The sequence below is a fragment of the Macaca mulatta genome, chromosome 6 (assembly GCF_049350105.2).
Source record: "Macaca mulatta isolate MMU2019108-1 chromosome 6, T2T-MMU8v2.0, whole genome shotgun sequence".
NCBI classification, from domain to species: domain Eukaryota; kingdom Metazoa; phylum Chordata; class Mammalia; order Primates; family Cercopithecidae; genus Macaca; species Macaca mulatta.
In genome coordinates this window covers 141500425-141516709 of record NC_133411.1, presented here as the reverse complement: position 1 = coordinate 141516709, position 16285 = coordinate 141500425, and the positions used below count along the sequence as shown (strand labels likewise).

Genomic DNA, 16285 nt, shown 5'->3' with positions numbered 1-16285 from the left:
CCCCAGGTACTTGGCAGGTTGAGGCAGGAGAATTACTTGAACCCGGGAGGTGAAGGTTGCAGTGAGCCGAGATTGTGCCACTGCACTCCAGTCTGGGTGAGAGAGCAAGACTCCATCTCAAAAAAATAAATAAATAAATAAATAAAGAAGTATTGTGAAGATTAAAGGTATGAGTGTATGTAATCAATATAGTGCCTGACTCAGTAATCGCTAATAAAATGCCTTTTGGGTCAAATTTGTCCTTTGTACTTTAAGCAGTGAGAATTCCAATTATAGTCTACAAAATATAAAATATTAGAGAAATGAAGGGGAAAAAAAATCAGATGCAGTTATAGTGTATCACAACTATTTTTTCCATTCTACTAGAAATCTGATAGTGTAGGCACCAGTTCTACCTGTTACTACTTTTTGGGACCTTGAGCAAGTCAGGTCACCTCCAGTTCTCTTCATATATTCCTTCATCTGAAAACTGAGAAAGGCGGTTTATTAAGTTTCCAAATTATTTTATTCTGTGGACTAAATTTAGCAGGGCTTAGATCAGTAGGTAAACAAGTGACTGTTAGGCTCCTCAGCTCTTAAATATTAACCCCAACTATCCAACTCAGACGACAGTTAATGCATGCAGCTGGTCACCTATGGAAACATAAAAATTAGCTGCATTCGAGACACCTGTGAGAGAGTGGCATGCTGAACAGATTACAGTCCAATGTCCACCAAAAGTATGGCTGGGAATAACGCCACTTCTAGAAGACTGCCTGAAAGCTATGCAGTCCATCCAGTGCTGGCTCAGTTACTGACAGCTAAGGGTATACATCAGAAGCTCTAAGGAATTTCAACAAAACACACATATCTCTGCCGAAACCCCCAAGATTCTGATTTACTGTTGTGGATTGGAGACATAGACTTTTTTTTTAGACAGGGTCTTGCTCTGTTGCCCAGGCTGGAGTACAGTGGAACAATAAGAGTTCACTGCAGCCTTGAACTCCCCAGCTCAAGCAATCCCCCGACTTCAGCCTCCGGAGTAGTTGGGACTACAGGTGCGCACCATCACACCTGGCTGATTTTTTGTAGAGATGGGGTTTCGCCATATTGCCAGGATAGTCTGGAACTCCCAGGCTCAAGCAATCTGCCTGCCTCGGCCTCCCAAAGTGCTGGGATTACAGGCATGAGCCACTGCACCTGGCCAACACATGTATTTTTAATAACCTAAGTGATTTAAAAAAAACTGAGATGTAATTAATATTCCACAAAATTCACTATTTAAATGTGTACAATTTAGCAGTTTTAGTTTATTTAAATAACCACCACTATCCAATTCCAGAGCATTTGATCACCCCAAAAGGAAATCTCATATTCAATAGCAGTCACTCTATTCCTTCCTCACCTCTAGCCCCTGAAAACATTAATCTGCTGTCTGTCACTGGATTTACCTAATCTGTACATTTATTATAAGTGGAATCATACATTATGCAGCCTTTTGTGACTAGCTTCTTTTGCTTAGCATGTCTTAAGGGTTCATGCATGTTGTAGCATGTATCCTTTTTATGGCTGAATAATATTCCATTATATGGATATACCATATTTTGTTTATCTGCTCATTAGTTGATGATCATTTGGGTGTGTCCATATTTTGACTATTACAAATAATGCTGCTACGAGCATTCTTGTACAAGTTGTTGTGGGAACATATGTCTTCAATTTTCTTAGTTCTATACCTAGAAGTGGAAAAACTCAGACGATTTACAGGTGCCCCTAGCTAAGAACCTTTGCTTTCTAAACACTAACATTTATTTCAGGCTTCAATCATACCACCTTCTACAGAACCTCATATCAAGGAATAATGATGCTGAAATACACTGTATTTTTTTCTTTTTTATAAGCCCTATGAAGTCTGTTGAAGACTATACATGTCTTCCTTTCTATGAATAGTCGGTAGTCAGTACAGGAAACTGGTCTCCTTTTAGCACTGACACAATGTGAATCTTGACTAATTGTGACTTCCTCTCTTCTTTTTTTTTTAAATACGGAGTCTGGTTCTGTCACCCAGGCTGGAGTGCAGTGGCACAATCTTGGCTCACTGCAAGCTCTGCCTCCCAGGTTCACGCTTCTCCTGACTCAGGCTCCTGAGTAGCTGGGACTACAGGCGCCCACCACCATGCCTGGCTAATTTTTTGTATTTTTTAGTAGAGACGGGGTTTCACTGTGTTAGCCAGGATGGTCTCGATCTCCTGACCTCGTGATCCGCCTGCCTCGGCCTCCCAAAGTGCTGGGATTACAGGCGTGAGCCACCGTGCGCCTGGCCTTTTTTTTTTTTTTTTTTCTTTTGAGACAGAGTTTCACTCTTGTCACCCAGGCTGAAGTGCAATGGCGTGATCTTGGCTCACTTGCAACCTCTGCTTCTGAGGTTCAAGTGATTCTCCTGCCTCAGCCTCCTGAGTAGCTGGGATTACAGGTGCGTGTCGCCACACCTGGTTAATTTTTGTATTTTCAGTAGAGATGGGGCTTTACCATGTTGGCCAGGCTGGTCTTGAATTCCTGACCTCAGGTGATCCACCCACCCTGGCCTCCCAAAGTGTTGGGATTACAGGCGTGAGTCACTGCGCCCGGCCTCCTCTCTTCATTTGACTACTAGAATCTTTAGCAAGCACATCAGACTTCATGCAAACGTTTTATACACTTCTCTCCTGGTTTCATTACTTTCTTGCCCTAATTTCTACACTGCCTTGTTTTCCCATTAATCTGAAATACACTTATCTTTGCTCTATTGTATATAACTAAGTAAACAATTTCTGGAACAAGGAAGGTTACAAAATAAACTAATACCATCAGATCCACTAAATTTAGACTATCACCTTAAAAGGTTCATAGATTATTAATCTTAACAATTTCGTATATGTATACAGAGAGCTGCTGCGAATTTATAGACTGTGATTTTTATATAGGCAACTACATAAAAGCTAGAGATATTTTGTTATATATGCATCATAAATGTACACATTATTCAATATGTATTAGGCCAGGCAGAGATTTGATTTCCCTTTGACTGATATTTCATATATTTGAAATTCTTGGTGCTACAGAAAGAGACCCAGCAGAAAACTAATGTAACTAATCTTCCAAATGATTTTTAGCAATGACTTATAACCGAGTGGTTAAGGCATTCAAATAGTAAATTTTGTTTAAAACAGTAAGAACAGAGAAATGGTATAGTTTTTAAAGGCATTAACTACCATGCTTGCATAAAGCATGTGATGATGGCTTTTTGAAATGATTTTGATTATACGATAGAAATTAATTTCATTAATAGAGAAAATAAATGATAAAGGGATCAACTGGAAAATGACCTAATATATATTTTCCTTACAGATAACGTTCAAGATTATTAAACCTTAATCCCACTTTTGTGAATTTATGCTACATAAAGATATGTTAGAATAAGAAAAGATACAGATATATGTTAAAGATATTCACTGTCACACAGTTTATGATAAGGAAATGAAATCAATCTGAGTAAGTTCTGGTATATGCACAAAATGGACTATAATCATTAAATCATTAAACATAAAACACATTTGATTGTGTTTTTATTTATTGTGCTTAAAGAATTTTCTTTTTTGTAGCAAAAAGAAACTGATCATTAAAATCATTAAATGATCATTCAAAAGAATGTGATATATCTGTGAGTTGATATGTAAAATCAAATTAAGTGAAAAAAGGTACAGAATAATATGACATGACCCCATCCATAAAGGTAAATTTAAGTATATATATATATACACACACACACACACACCCCTAAATGTATCTACCTATCTATCTGCTGGTATATGAATAAAACTTCTTTAAAAACAAATAAGTGTAACAGTTAATGACATGTAGAAGTGAGATTGAGAATCAGAAGAAGGGGAGGAACACTTTTAGTTTTAAGCCTTTATATTCAAACTTTAACTACGAGTCTTTTACTGAAAATAAAAATAACAAATAAATGAAATAAGAATGTTATTGGAATTATTTTTCTTTACTTTTTGTATTTCTTTTTTGAGACAGAGTCTCACTCTGTCGCTCAGGCTAGAGTGCAGCGGCGTGATCACAGCTCACTGCAGCCTCCGCCTCCCAGGTTCAGGTGATTCTCATACCTCAGCTTCCCAAGTAGCTGGGACTACAGGTGTGCGCCACCACGGCCGGCTAATTTTTGTATTTTTAGTAGAGACAGAGTTTCACTGTGTTGGCCAGTGAACTTCCAGCCTCAAGTGATCCACCCACCTTGGCCTCCCAAAGTGCTGGGATTACAGGTGTGAGCCACCAAGCTTAAGCTTGGCCTCTTTACTTTTTGCATTTCTATTCAATGGATCTTCTATTGAAAATAAAACTATAGCAAAGAATGTCATAGGTGTAAGTGACACCATAAGCAAAACAGACCTACCTTCTGTGTATCAATATCTTGTCTCATGATTCTCATATCTTCATTTATCTTTTCTTTGTGTTTCTCGCATTCACTTAGTTGAGCTATTACTTTATTAAGTTCAGTTTCTTTTTGCTACAAAAAAGAAAATTCTTTAAGCACATGAAATAAAAACACAATCAAATAAATAATTTTAAGTTTTAAATTACCTTCTTATAGTCGTCTTTCCCATCTTGAATATAATTCTCAATGTCTTTCATATAACCATGAATATTTTTAACCTTCTCTTTAATATCATTCAGCTGTAGAAAAATATTCATTAAATTTACACTGGTTGTACTTAAGGGCACATAACAGGAGAACACAGTAAAACACTGGCTGAGAAGTTATGAACCTTGGGTTCCAGTTTCCACCACTGCTGAATTTTATGATCTCAGACAAGTCCCTTTCTCACCTATAGGAATGGATTAATTAATCTTAATCCTTAACTTCTATTTTAGATCAAGCAGCAAAATAATTTACCTCTAATCCTTGTTCTAACAAGAATTTCTAATGTCAAAATTATACCATGAATCTGAAAATACTATTTATCTTATGCTATTTAATTTCATGTGGAATAACAGTGTCCAACATGGTGCTATGAACGTAAGTTTAATACAGGTATTTGATAAGTAAATATATAAATGAAATCTTACTTTATCCTGTGCTATTTTGTTGCTTGTATTTTTTTTGTTGATTATTTCTTCTTTTTCTTGCTGGAACTTTTCCAACGTTGTTTCCAAAGGGCTTACCTGCTCTTTAGCATCCTAAAAATATAAAAAAGATAAAGTATTATATAATATTCCATTATCTTACTTTAGGTGTCAGACTTCACAGCCTTAATAAAAGCACTTTCTATGTGCCAGGCTCTAAATGTCAACGCATTTGCTCCTTTCAATGACCCTATGAGGACAGTACCATCATTTTCAGTCCTATATTTCACATGAGCAAACAGACACAGAGAATGACTTGTCCAGGGTCACAACAGCCAATAAATGAATCAGCCAAGATTTTAACCCAGTCCAGCTCCAGAGATCACTCTCTTAACCACTATGCATACTATACTGCATCAACCACTAATTTGATTCTTAATCTAGGCCATGTGCTCCCAATTATATTAGCGTGTGGCTTCAAGCATGAGTTTTCATGATTTTATAGGTACCCCTGTCACTGCTGCATGATCAAAGAATAGGAAAGCTCATTCAGTCCAGACTTTTCTTTTACAGATGAAAATACCATGGTAAAAACACTTCTGTTCTTAAGCTTAGCCTGCTAAGGCTATGCAGATATTTTATGGTAATAAAAGCATACTGTTAAACTAATGTTGGTGTGTCCACATCTATTCTGGAAGGAACGGGGCTTTCAAATAATAAACTATTTTACTAAATAGAAGTCCCCATTATTTAGCCTTGTAACACTAAATCTGCAACATAGTTATATGATAACCACAGTTCAAAACAATGGTCCCCAAGCTCTTTAAGATTCTGAAGTATTGAGTGAATCTATAGAGGTAGATACAATTATTTAGTAATTACTTCAATATATGTCTATTTTATCATACTGGGAAGTGGTATGGTGTGTTAGGAAGTCAAATGCCTTCAGTGTCAGAAAATCAACTCTGCTTCCTATCAGCTGCATAAACTTAGGCACTCGTGAGACATTTGTAAATCTCAATTCCTTTTTCTATAAAGAGATTTCGTCATCTAAATAGGGTTGCTGAGGCACTGAATGGTTCAATGTCAAAGTGCTTTATAAACAGTAAAAAATTATACAAATGCAAGTAGTATTATTTTAATATCATATTCTGAACCTGATATTTTGTAATCCAAAATTATTTAAGAAATAAAAATTTACAGTAATTATTCAGTAATATACTTAGTGCTTATTGAATGAGTACCCATAATTATATAAACCTAGGTAAGACTGTTTCTAAAACTGTTTATAACTGGTTGAGTCTTAGATGTGATTAATCTATATAAGGGATGTCAAAAGGATTCCAGTGGCAACTGAGTGCCTGCTCACTGTACTGGTAAGGATTCTGAAACCACATCTGGAATCAAATGGAAAGAGTGCTATGACTGAGAGTGTCTGCTATAGATAAAGGATCTGCAGATAAGACAAACCTCCTGTACAAGCAGGAATCCTTATACAGAGTTAACCAACCACCACCTGACCACCTCCAATAACATTTGCTGCTTAACCAGGCAGCCAGTTCTTCCTTATTATGGCAAACTCCTTCTTCCAGAAATCTTTACTTACTAGTACAAGTTCTATCACTTAGGAACCACACAAAGAATGATTATACCATTTTCATTTGATCCTCATAACAGCTGGTTTTCAAAGGGAATGCTTCCAGTTTTTGCCCATTCAGTATGATATTGGCTGTGGGTTTGATATAAATAGCTTATTATTTTGAAATATGTTCCATCGATACATAGTTTATTGAGAGCTTTTAGCATGAAGGGGTGTTGAATTTTATCGAAGGTCTTTTCTCCATCTATTGAGATAATCATGTGGTTTTTGTCTTTGGTTCTGTTCATGTGATGGATTACATTTACTGATTTGCATATGTTGAACCAGCCTTGCATCCCAGGAATGAAGCCGACTTGATCCTGGTGGATAAGCTTTTTGACATGCTGCTGGATTCAGTTTGCCAGTATTTTATTGAGGATTTTTGCATTGATGCACATCAGGGATACTGGCCTGAAATTTTCTTCTTTTGTTGTGTGTCTGCCAGGGTTTGGTATCAGGATGATGCTGGCCTTATAAAATGAGTTAGGGAGGATTTCCTCTTTTTCTATTGTTTGGAATAGTTTCAGAAAGAATGGTACTGGCTCCTCTTTGTACCTCTGGTAGAATTCGGCTGTGAATCTCTCTGGTCCTGGACTTTTTTGGTTGGCAGGCTATTAGTGCCTCAATTTCAGAACTTGTTATTGGTCCATTCAGGGATTTGACTTCTTCCTGGGTTAGACTCGGGAGGGTGGATATATCCAGGAATTTATCCATTTCTTCTAGATTTTCTAGTTTATTTGCGTGGAGGTGTTTATAGTATTCTCTGACGGTAGTCTGTATTTTCTGTGGGATTGGTGGTGATATCCCCTTTATCATTTCTTACTGCATCTATTTGATTCTTCTCTCTTTTCTTCTTTATTAGTCTGGCTAGTGGTCTATTTTGTTGATCTTTTTAAAAACCCAGTTCCTGGATTGATTTTTTTGAAGGGTTTTTTGTGTCTCTATCTCCTTCGGTTCTGCTCTGATCTTAGTTATTTCTTGTCTTCTGCTAGCTTTTGAATTTGTTTGTTGTTTCTCTAGTACTTTTAATTGTGATGTTAGGGTGTCGAATTTAGCTCTTTCCTGCTTTCTCTTGTGGGCATTTAGTGCTATGAATTTCCCTCTACATACTGCTTTCAATGTGTCTCAGAGATTCTGGTATGTTGTATCTTTGTTTTCATTGGTTTCAAACAACATCTTTATTTCTGCCTTCATTTCGTTATTTTAACTGGCAGTCATTCGGGAGCAGGTTGTTCAGTTTCCATGTAGTTGTACGGTTTTGAGTGAGTTTCTTAATCCTGAGTTCTAATTTGATTGCACTGAGAGACTGTTATGACTTCTGTTCTTTTGCATTTGCTGAGAGTGTTTTACTTCCAATTATGTGGTCAATTTTAGAATAAGTGCAATGAGGTGCTGAGAGTTCTGGCCATTACACTAATAAGGAGCATTTCATATTAAAGAAACGTGGACTGAGGTGATGTATGCCTGTAATTTTGGGAGGCCAAAGCTGCATTGCTTGAGGCAGAGTTTGAGACCAGCCTGAACAACATAGTGAGACCCTGTCTCTACAAAAATTTTAAAAATTAGCCAGGCGTGGTGGGTTGTGCCTGTAGTCCCATCTACTTGAGAGGCTGAGGCAAGACGATTGCCTGAGCTCAGGAGGTCAAGGCTGCAGTGAGTGAGCTGTGACTGCACCACTGCATTCCAGCTTGGGAGACAGATGAAGACTCTGTCTCTAAAAAAGAAGAATAGGGTGGGGCATAGTGGCTCACGCCTGTAATCCCAACACTTCGGGAGGCCAAGGTAGGCAGATCAACTGAGTTCAGGAGTTTGAGACCAGACTGTCCAATGGCACAACCCCGTCTCTACTAAATACAAAAATTAGCTGGGCGTGGTGGTGCACGCCTGTAATTCCAGCTACTCGGGAGGCTGAGGCAGGAGAATCGCTTGAACCCAGGAGATGGAGCTTGCAGTGAGCCGAGATTGCACTACTGCACTCCAGCCTGGGCAACAGGGTGAGACTGTCTCAAAAAATAAAAATAAAATTAAAATAATTTCACAAAAAACATGTATGGATATTCTTACCTTTATCTCTCTGTACAAAGACTGAACTTCAGTGGATAATTCCACAGTCTGCTCCTCCAGTTGCTGACGACGTTGCAAATTAGTGGATATCTGAAGTTTCTCAGATTTTAGCTCATTTGTTATACTTTTTAGATGTTGAATCTGTTCCTGCTGGTCCTGTATAAGCTTACGATTCAATTCAATCTTACTAGAAACTACACAAGAACATATTAACACAGTAATTAATGTAAGGGTATAGAAAATACTATTTGTATAATTCTTCCCATTTTTATTAGTCTATGGAATCCACAAATGCTGAGTTTCTGTGGGCCCCACCCACTGCAACAAACATATAACGAGAACCCTGCTAGCTCCCAAATCAGCTTGATGTCCCCTGCTGACCACTCACAGGGAAAGCTCACAGGGCAGGTATGACTGAGAAAGAATATAGCTCATGGCCAGGCGCACTGGCTCATGCTTGTAATCCCAGCACTTTGGGAGGCCGAGGCGGGTGAATCCCGAGGTCAGGAGTTTGAGACCAGCCTGACAAACACAGTGAAACCCCGCCTCTACTAAAAAATACAAAAATTAGCTGGGCATGGTGACGAGTGCCTGTAATCCCAGCTACTCAGGAGGGTGAGGCAGGAGAATCACTTGAACCTGGGAGGCGGAGGTTGCAGTGAGCTGAGATTGCACCACTGCACTCCAGCCTAGGCAACAAGAGCAAAATTCCATCTTAAAAAAAAAAAAGAAAAAGAATACAGCTTATTTGACACTCTCCTACTATTCAAAATCTGTTGTGCAAAGTAAGAGAACAAAGAGAAGTGATGCTTTTCAGAAAAAAAGAGCGAATATACTGTGGACTGGAAGGAACTTCCTTGTCTATGTAACAGGTATAAAATTGAGTATAAAAGGCATGTGCTGGCAATGTTGAAGTCTCTATGGGTACAGAAGGACACAGACTGTATTACCTGTGTCTAACTTGTGCTGTTTCTCTTGTTTCTCCTGGTTGACTTGTTGGACAGTTCGATCTAAGTCTATTCCTTGTAGCTTAGCTGCTTGTTGTGCAATTTTTCTTTCAACATCTTTAAGTTCCATCTTAAGAATATAACAAAATTATTTCCTTTAATAAACTTACTGCATTATTCAAAATCTTTAAAAATTAATTGCTATTATCATTTTTTAAATCTAAACTTATAAACCATTTCCAGATACAATTTTAGCAAAGTGTAACAGTATAAAAGTGAAATGATGTAAACAAAAGGAAGCTGACTAAAAATGAAAAACAAACAACTGTCTTAATTTTTAAATTTATGAATTAAAAAATTTAAACCCAGGGATGTAAACTAAGCAGTTGCTCCCTGAGGGCATCTGAAATTCAGGATGGGGAATTCTAAACACAACCTGTACCTGAATACTAGCTACTATTTTTAACTCTCACACTTCAAATTCAAGCTACCATGGAGCAAGTTTTATTCTGCCTTAAACTACAATAAACTTACCTGGAACCTCTCCATAATTGTAACATCTGTCAGGCACACTTTAGCACTTTCTTCTTCAGGCATTATTGTACCCAAGAGTGTTTCTTGTTCTTCTATGTCATTCTTTAGGCGCTGTATGTCTCTATTGACATTCTGCAATTTGTTTCTTAATTCTGGTATTTCCTTCTCCTTCAAATCAATTATGCTTTGCCTAAATAGAAAACACAATTAAAAATAAAGTATCTGATGTTTCTCACAGTTAGACTGAGGTTTTGTGTATTTTTAGGAAGAATACCACAGAAGTGACATTGGGGTATCCTATCAGTGGGTAGAGAATCATGATATCAATATGTCTTATTACTGATGATGTTAATCTTTATTCACTTGGCTTAGGTGGTGTCGGCCAGGTTTCTCCACTGTAAAGTTACTGTTTTGGTCTTTGTAATTAATAAGTATCTTAGGAGAGAAATGTTGAGACTACGTAAATATCTTGCTTCTCCTCAACTTTCTGCCTACTGATTTTAGTATCCACTGACAGATCTTCCTTGCAATAATTATTACTGTGGTGTTTGTCAAACTGAGAAATAGTCTACTAATGAACTGGTCATATTCACCAAAAGTGTTAAGGTCATGAAAGATAAAGACAGACTGTTACAGACTGCAGGAGCCTAAGGAGAAATAACAACTAGATGCTATGTGGGATCCTGCACGGAACCCTGAAACACAAAAGGCATTGATGGAAAAACTGCTAAATTCGATGTAGTCTGTAATTTAGTTAGTAGCATTATACCAATGTTAATCCTGGTTTTGATAACTGTATTATAACAGAGTACATAAATAGTTAATATCAGGAGAAGCTGGGTGAGGGATATATGTGAATAATTTGTATTATTTTTATAATTTTTCTGTAAACCTAAAATTATTTCAAAATAACTTTTTAAATTACAGGAATAAAAGGAAGGAAACCAGCCATTAAGTCAAATGCTACATGGGTTTAAGGTACAAAATGTCAACCGATTTTACTGGTACTCATTACTCTAGCTAATGAACTACTGCCTCCATGGCAGGTACTGACAACTATTTTTGCTGATGCCTCTGAAACAATAACACAAATTTAATCTTTTAAAAAAATTTACTTCAGAAATATTCCAAATTCTTATTTAAAATTATATGGAATTAGTATGACAAAGCAGTATGATAAATTAAACTGGTCTCTAATGGGAGTCTTATTATAAACTAAAAGAATAACCAGAAACTCAAGTGGCTACTACTTAATGATTTTTTAAAAATGCAAACTATGATCAAGAAATGCCAACCTGACCTGTGGCAACAGACATAGTTTTTTTTTAATTTTTTAATTTTTAATTTATTTACTTTTTATGCTTTAAGTTCTGGGGTACAGGTTTGTTACATAGGTATACACGTGCTACGGTGGTTTGCTGCACCTATCAACCCATCATCTACATTAGGTATTTCTCCTAATGCTATCCTTCCCCTAGTCCCCCACCAGCTGACAGGCCCCAGTGTGTGATGTTCCCCTCCCTGTGTCCATGTGCTCTCATTGTTCAGCTCCCACTTATGAGTAAGAATATGTGGTGTTTGGTTTTCTGCTCTCCTGTGTTAGTTTGCTGAGAATGATGGTTTCCAGCTTCATCCATGTCCCTGCAAAGGACATGAACTCATCCTTTTATATGGCTGCATAGTTACTCCATGGTGTATATGTGCCACATTTTCTTTATCCAGTCTATCACTGATGGGCATTTGCGTTGGTTCCAAGTCTTTGCTATTGTGAGTAGTGCCGCAGTAAACACATGTGCATGTCAGACCTATAGTTTTTTATACCACAGAAATAGGAGGTATTATTATTCCATATGAGTATAACAAATATGAAGGCATGGAGATTATGAATAATTCCATGCCAATGTTACCTCTTGAACACTGTTGTCACAGATCAGTAGTTGGCCTTAAATTATGTGCCCAATATCTAAAAAGTAACATAGCTATGATAGCCTAATAATGATTGCCAAGCATTTATTAAACTGGGGACATCTCTGTGAAGAACTATAGGTATACATACAGTTTTAACCCTATTTTTACATTTTCATACACACACACAAAATCTTTCATCAGTATGGTCCAGGTTTTGGTGCACTCTTTTTTGATGATTACCTAAGATGTTAAAAGAAGTGTTCTGGCTGGGTGTGGTGGCTCATGCCTGTAATACCAGCACTTTGGGAGGCTGAGGCTGGTGGGATCACCTGAGGTCAGGAGTTCAAGACCAGCCTGGCCAACATGGTGAAACCTCATCTCTACTAAAAATACAAAAAATTAGCAGGGTGTGGTGAAGGGTGCCTATAATCCCAGCTACTCGGGAAGCTGAGGCTAAAGAACTGCTTAAACCCAGGAGGCGGAGTTCAAGTGAGCCGAGATTTGTGCCACTGCACTCCAGCCTGGGCAATAAGAGTGAAACTCTGTCTCAAAAGAAGTGTTCTAAGAAAAAGCAGAGAAGCTTCCCTGAAGAATGCACTAGAGAGATCTATTAGGGTTCTCTGGGTTTGTTTTTCATTTTTATGACATTTTATTTTTTATATTCAAGAGTTAATTTTTCTCATGGTTCACAAGGTTTTAAAAAATATTTTCGATAAATCTTAATTGTAAACATTTATGGGGTACAATGTGATGTTCTATGTACACAATGTACAATGATTAAAGGTAATTTCGCATATCCATTACCTTGCCTATCATTTTTTATAGACAGATATTTGAAATTTACTCTTTGGATTTTTGTTTTCTCAGAAACTCAATTCACCTATTTTTGGACAGCATTCCTTTTCTAAGGGGATTGTGTGTAAAAAGGCCCACAGAGATATGGTACTGAAAAACACCTGTGGGAGAAATGGGGGGGAAATACCAATTGAGTTTGTATTCAAATGAGGTGCTATAATAAATGAATCTGAGTCAGTACTATACAAAATGATAAACAGGTATATTTTCAGCTGAGTTCTCAGTCATGATGTTAGTTTTACATTAGGTACTGGTGAATCTGAGGCTTTAAATGAAGTATTTCCCGCAAAGAAGCAAGATATAGCTCCCTACTACTACTCTGAGCTCATCTTCCACAACTCTTCCCTTTGGCCTTCCGGTCAAATATGTCTCAGAGATTTTGTACTGCCTGGAATATTATTCTGGACAACTGCATGGCTGGCTCCCTCACTTCTCTCAAGTTTCCACTCCAATGCCACCTTCATCAAGTCCCCCCCACCACCCTTCAGCTACTCCCTATTCCCTTATCTTGCTGTATTTTTCTCGATGCCCCTGATCATCCCCCGGTGTATTATATATTCACTTATTTGTCATCCATCTCCTCCCCACTGGAATATAAACTCCATGAGGGCAGGGACTTTGTGCATTTTGTTTACTGCTGTATTACCTGCACTCCAGTAGACTGCCTATCTTGGCTGCACGAATAAACAGTTCTCATGATAGTGTTGGCATCAAGGGCATATTCTAAAGGTGAAAAGGCAAATGGCACACAGATAAATTTAATCTTGTTACTTTACTCCTCTTCACCAATAACCTTCCACCTAAGTGACTATCATAAATAGACCTCCACAATGTCTCTGAAAGTGACCCCAGGGGATATCTGAAAGTAGTGTCATAACCAGAGGTGGTAGGAAGCTTAATGACCATGTAAGTCAATCTCCTCACTTTATGTGGGGGATACTAAGGCCCAAATGAGTTAAGTAACATCCTTAAGGTCACCCAGCAGAGTTGGAATTTGAAATCAACCTGACTGTACCCTTAGGCAATTGCTTTCCTATATTTCAAAAAACAAAACAAAACAAAACAAAAAGTCCTCTTGGTTGAGCATGGTGGCTCATGCCTGTAATCCTAGCACTTTGGGAGGCTGAGGTAGGAGGATTGCTTGAGCCTAGGAGTTCCAGGCTTCAGTGAGCTATAATCAGTTACACCACTACCCTCCAGCCTGGGCGACAGGAACAAGACCCTATCAATCAATCAAGTCCTCTTAATTCATTATTGACCTTCCATTTGTGGATTTATTTAAACTTTAAAAAAACGTGTTTTCCATCCTGGCTAACATGGTGAAACCTCGTCTCTACTAAAAAATACAAAAAACTAGCCGGGCGAGGTGGCGGGCGCCTGTAGTCCCAGCTACTCAGGAGGCCGAGACAGGAGAATGGCGTAAACCCAGGAGGCGGAGCTTGCAGTGAGCTGAGTTCCGGCCACTGCACTCCAGCCTGGGCTACAGAGCGAGACTCCGTCTCAAAAAAAAAAACAAAACAAAAACAAAAAACAAACAAACAAAAAAAAAAACGTGTTTTATAATGTTATTTCCTACTATTGGGAAGAAGACTTCCTCTCTCATTTGTCCCAAACTCATCCTTCTCCAGTTTTCCAGAATGGCCCACTGACATTCTGTTAAGAGCTTGCTAAACAAACGGGGGTTCATCATTTCCCTGCTCTTCAGGTTTTCAAGTTTTGGTTCCTTTATGAAAATGGTTTCCCCACACACGTGTCCTCACTTAGCAGCCCTGCCAGCATCTTGGTCCATTTTTAGTGCTTCCTCTAGGCTTTTTCTAGCTTCAGGTTCTCTTAAAATGTGTGGTAACCAGACATTTAACTGGCTAAACTAGCCAGGTAGATAACCTAGCTGAGCCCAGTCATCCCATGAAACCATGAAAAACTAATCACTGTGAGACAGTTCTTTTTTTTTTTTTTGAGACGGAGTCTCGCTCTGTCACCCAGGCTGGAGTGCACTGGCTAGATCTCAGCTCACTGCACGCTCCGCCTCCCGGGTTTACGCCATTCTCCTGCCTCAGCCTCCAGAGTAGCTGGGACTACAGGCGCCCGCCACCTCACCCGGCTAGTTTTTTGTATTTTTTAGTAGACACGGGTTTCACCGTGTTAGCCAGGATGGTCTCGATCTCCTGACCTCGTGATCCGCCCGTCTCAGCCTCCCAAAGTGCTGGGATTACAGGCTTGAGCCACCGCGCCCGGCCTTGTGAGACAGTTTTGAGGGGTGTTGTTACACAGCAATAAATAACGGGAATAGACACTACAGTTCTCATTCATTCAACAAATAGTTATCAAAGTTACAATATAGAATATACAAATGTGTGGTTGCCTAGTCTCTAGGTAACCAGAATGGCACATAGATGCTACTGCAGATATAGGGTTATGCAGATTGAAGTCAGTCACAAGTACTTTGATACTCTTTCCATCAAGAGACACAGTATCCTCCCTCACTGAATCTTGGGAGTCTCTGTGACCACTCTGACCAATAGAAAATGAAGTGTCACTGTGCCAGTTTCTCAGTCTAGGCCTTAAAGGACTTGCAGCTTCCACTTCCTGTTCATGGAATACTTATTCTTGGGATAGTCTGTTTAGGAACCCGGTCACTATGCTTCCAAAAGTCCAAGACACATGCAGAGGCCATGTGAAGACATTCTGTTTTGAGAGCCCCAGCTGAGCTGCCAAACAACAGTCAGCATCACTGTCAGTCACGTGAGCCATCAAGAACATCCAGCTCGGTTACACTTTGAGATGACTGCAGCCAACATCTGACTACAACCATAAGACCTCAAGTGAGAGCCACCTAGCTGAGCCCAGTCATACCACAGAACCATGAGAAATTAATTATTGTGAGATAGATTTGAGGTTTGTTACACAGCAATAAATAATTGGAACAGACATTACAGTTCTCATTCATTCAGCAAACAGTTATCAAAGCTGCAATATACACGGAACTGTGGAGATACAACAATAAGTAAGACATGCACTTTACTCTTAGAGGGGAAACTGTGGCCCAGCACGGTGGCTCACTCCTGTAATCCCAGCACTTTGGGAGGCTGAGACAGGTGATTGCCTGAGGTCAGGAGTTTGAGACCAGTCTGGCCAACATGGTGAAACCCTGTCTCTACTAAAAATACAAAAAAATTAGCAGAGTGTGGTGACATGCGCCTGTAATCCCAGCTACTTGGGAGGCTGAGGCAGGGGAATTGCTTGA

At 38.7% G+C, this 16285-nt stretch overlaps 1 protein-coding gene across 6 annotated transcripts in view; it reads right to left on the bottom strand.

Annotated features, from left to right (window-relative positions):
- Nucleotides 1–16285, bottom strand: part of RAD50 (RAD50 double strand break repair protein) — an 87694-nt gene that overhangs the window by 29558 nt on the left and 41851 nt on the right. For all 6 annotated transcript variants that reach the window (XM_078005161.1, XM_078005163.1, XM_015140736.3 and 3 more), the window contains 6 exons: nt 10279–10468; nt 9748–9874; nt 8798–8991; nt 5098–5208; nt 4612–4704; nt 4424–4537 (listed from right to left, as the gene is read on the bottom strand). In XM_078005161.1, coding sequence (XP_077861287.1) covers nt 4424–4537; nt 4612–4704; nt 5098–5208; nt 8798–8991; nt 9748–9874; nt 10279–10468 — 829 coding nt within the window. The remainder of the gene's footprint in view (nt 1–4423; nt 4538–4611; nt 4705–5097; nt 5209–8797; nt 8992–9747; nt 9875–10278; nt 10469–16285) is intronic.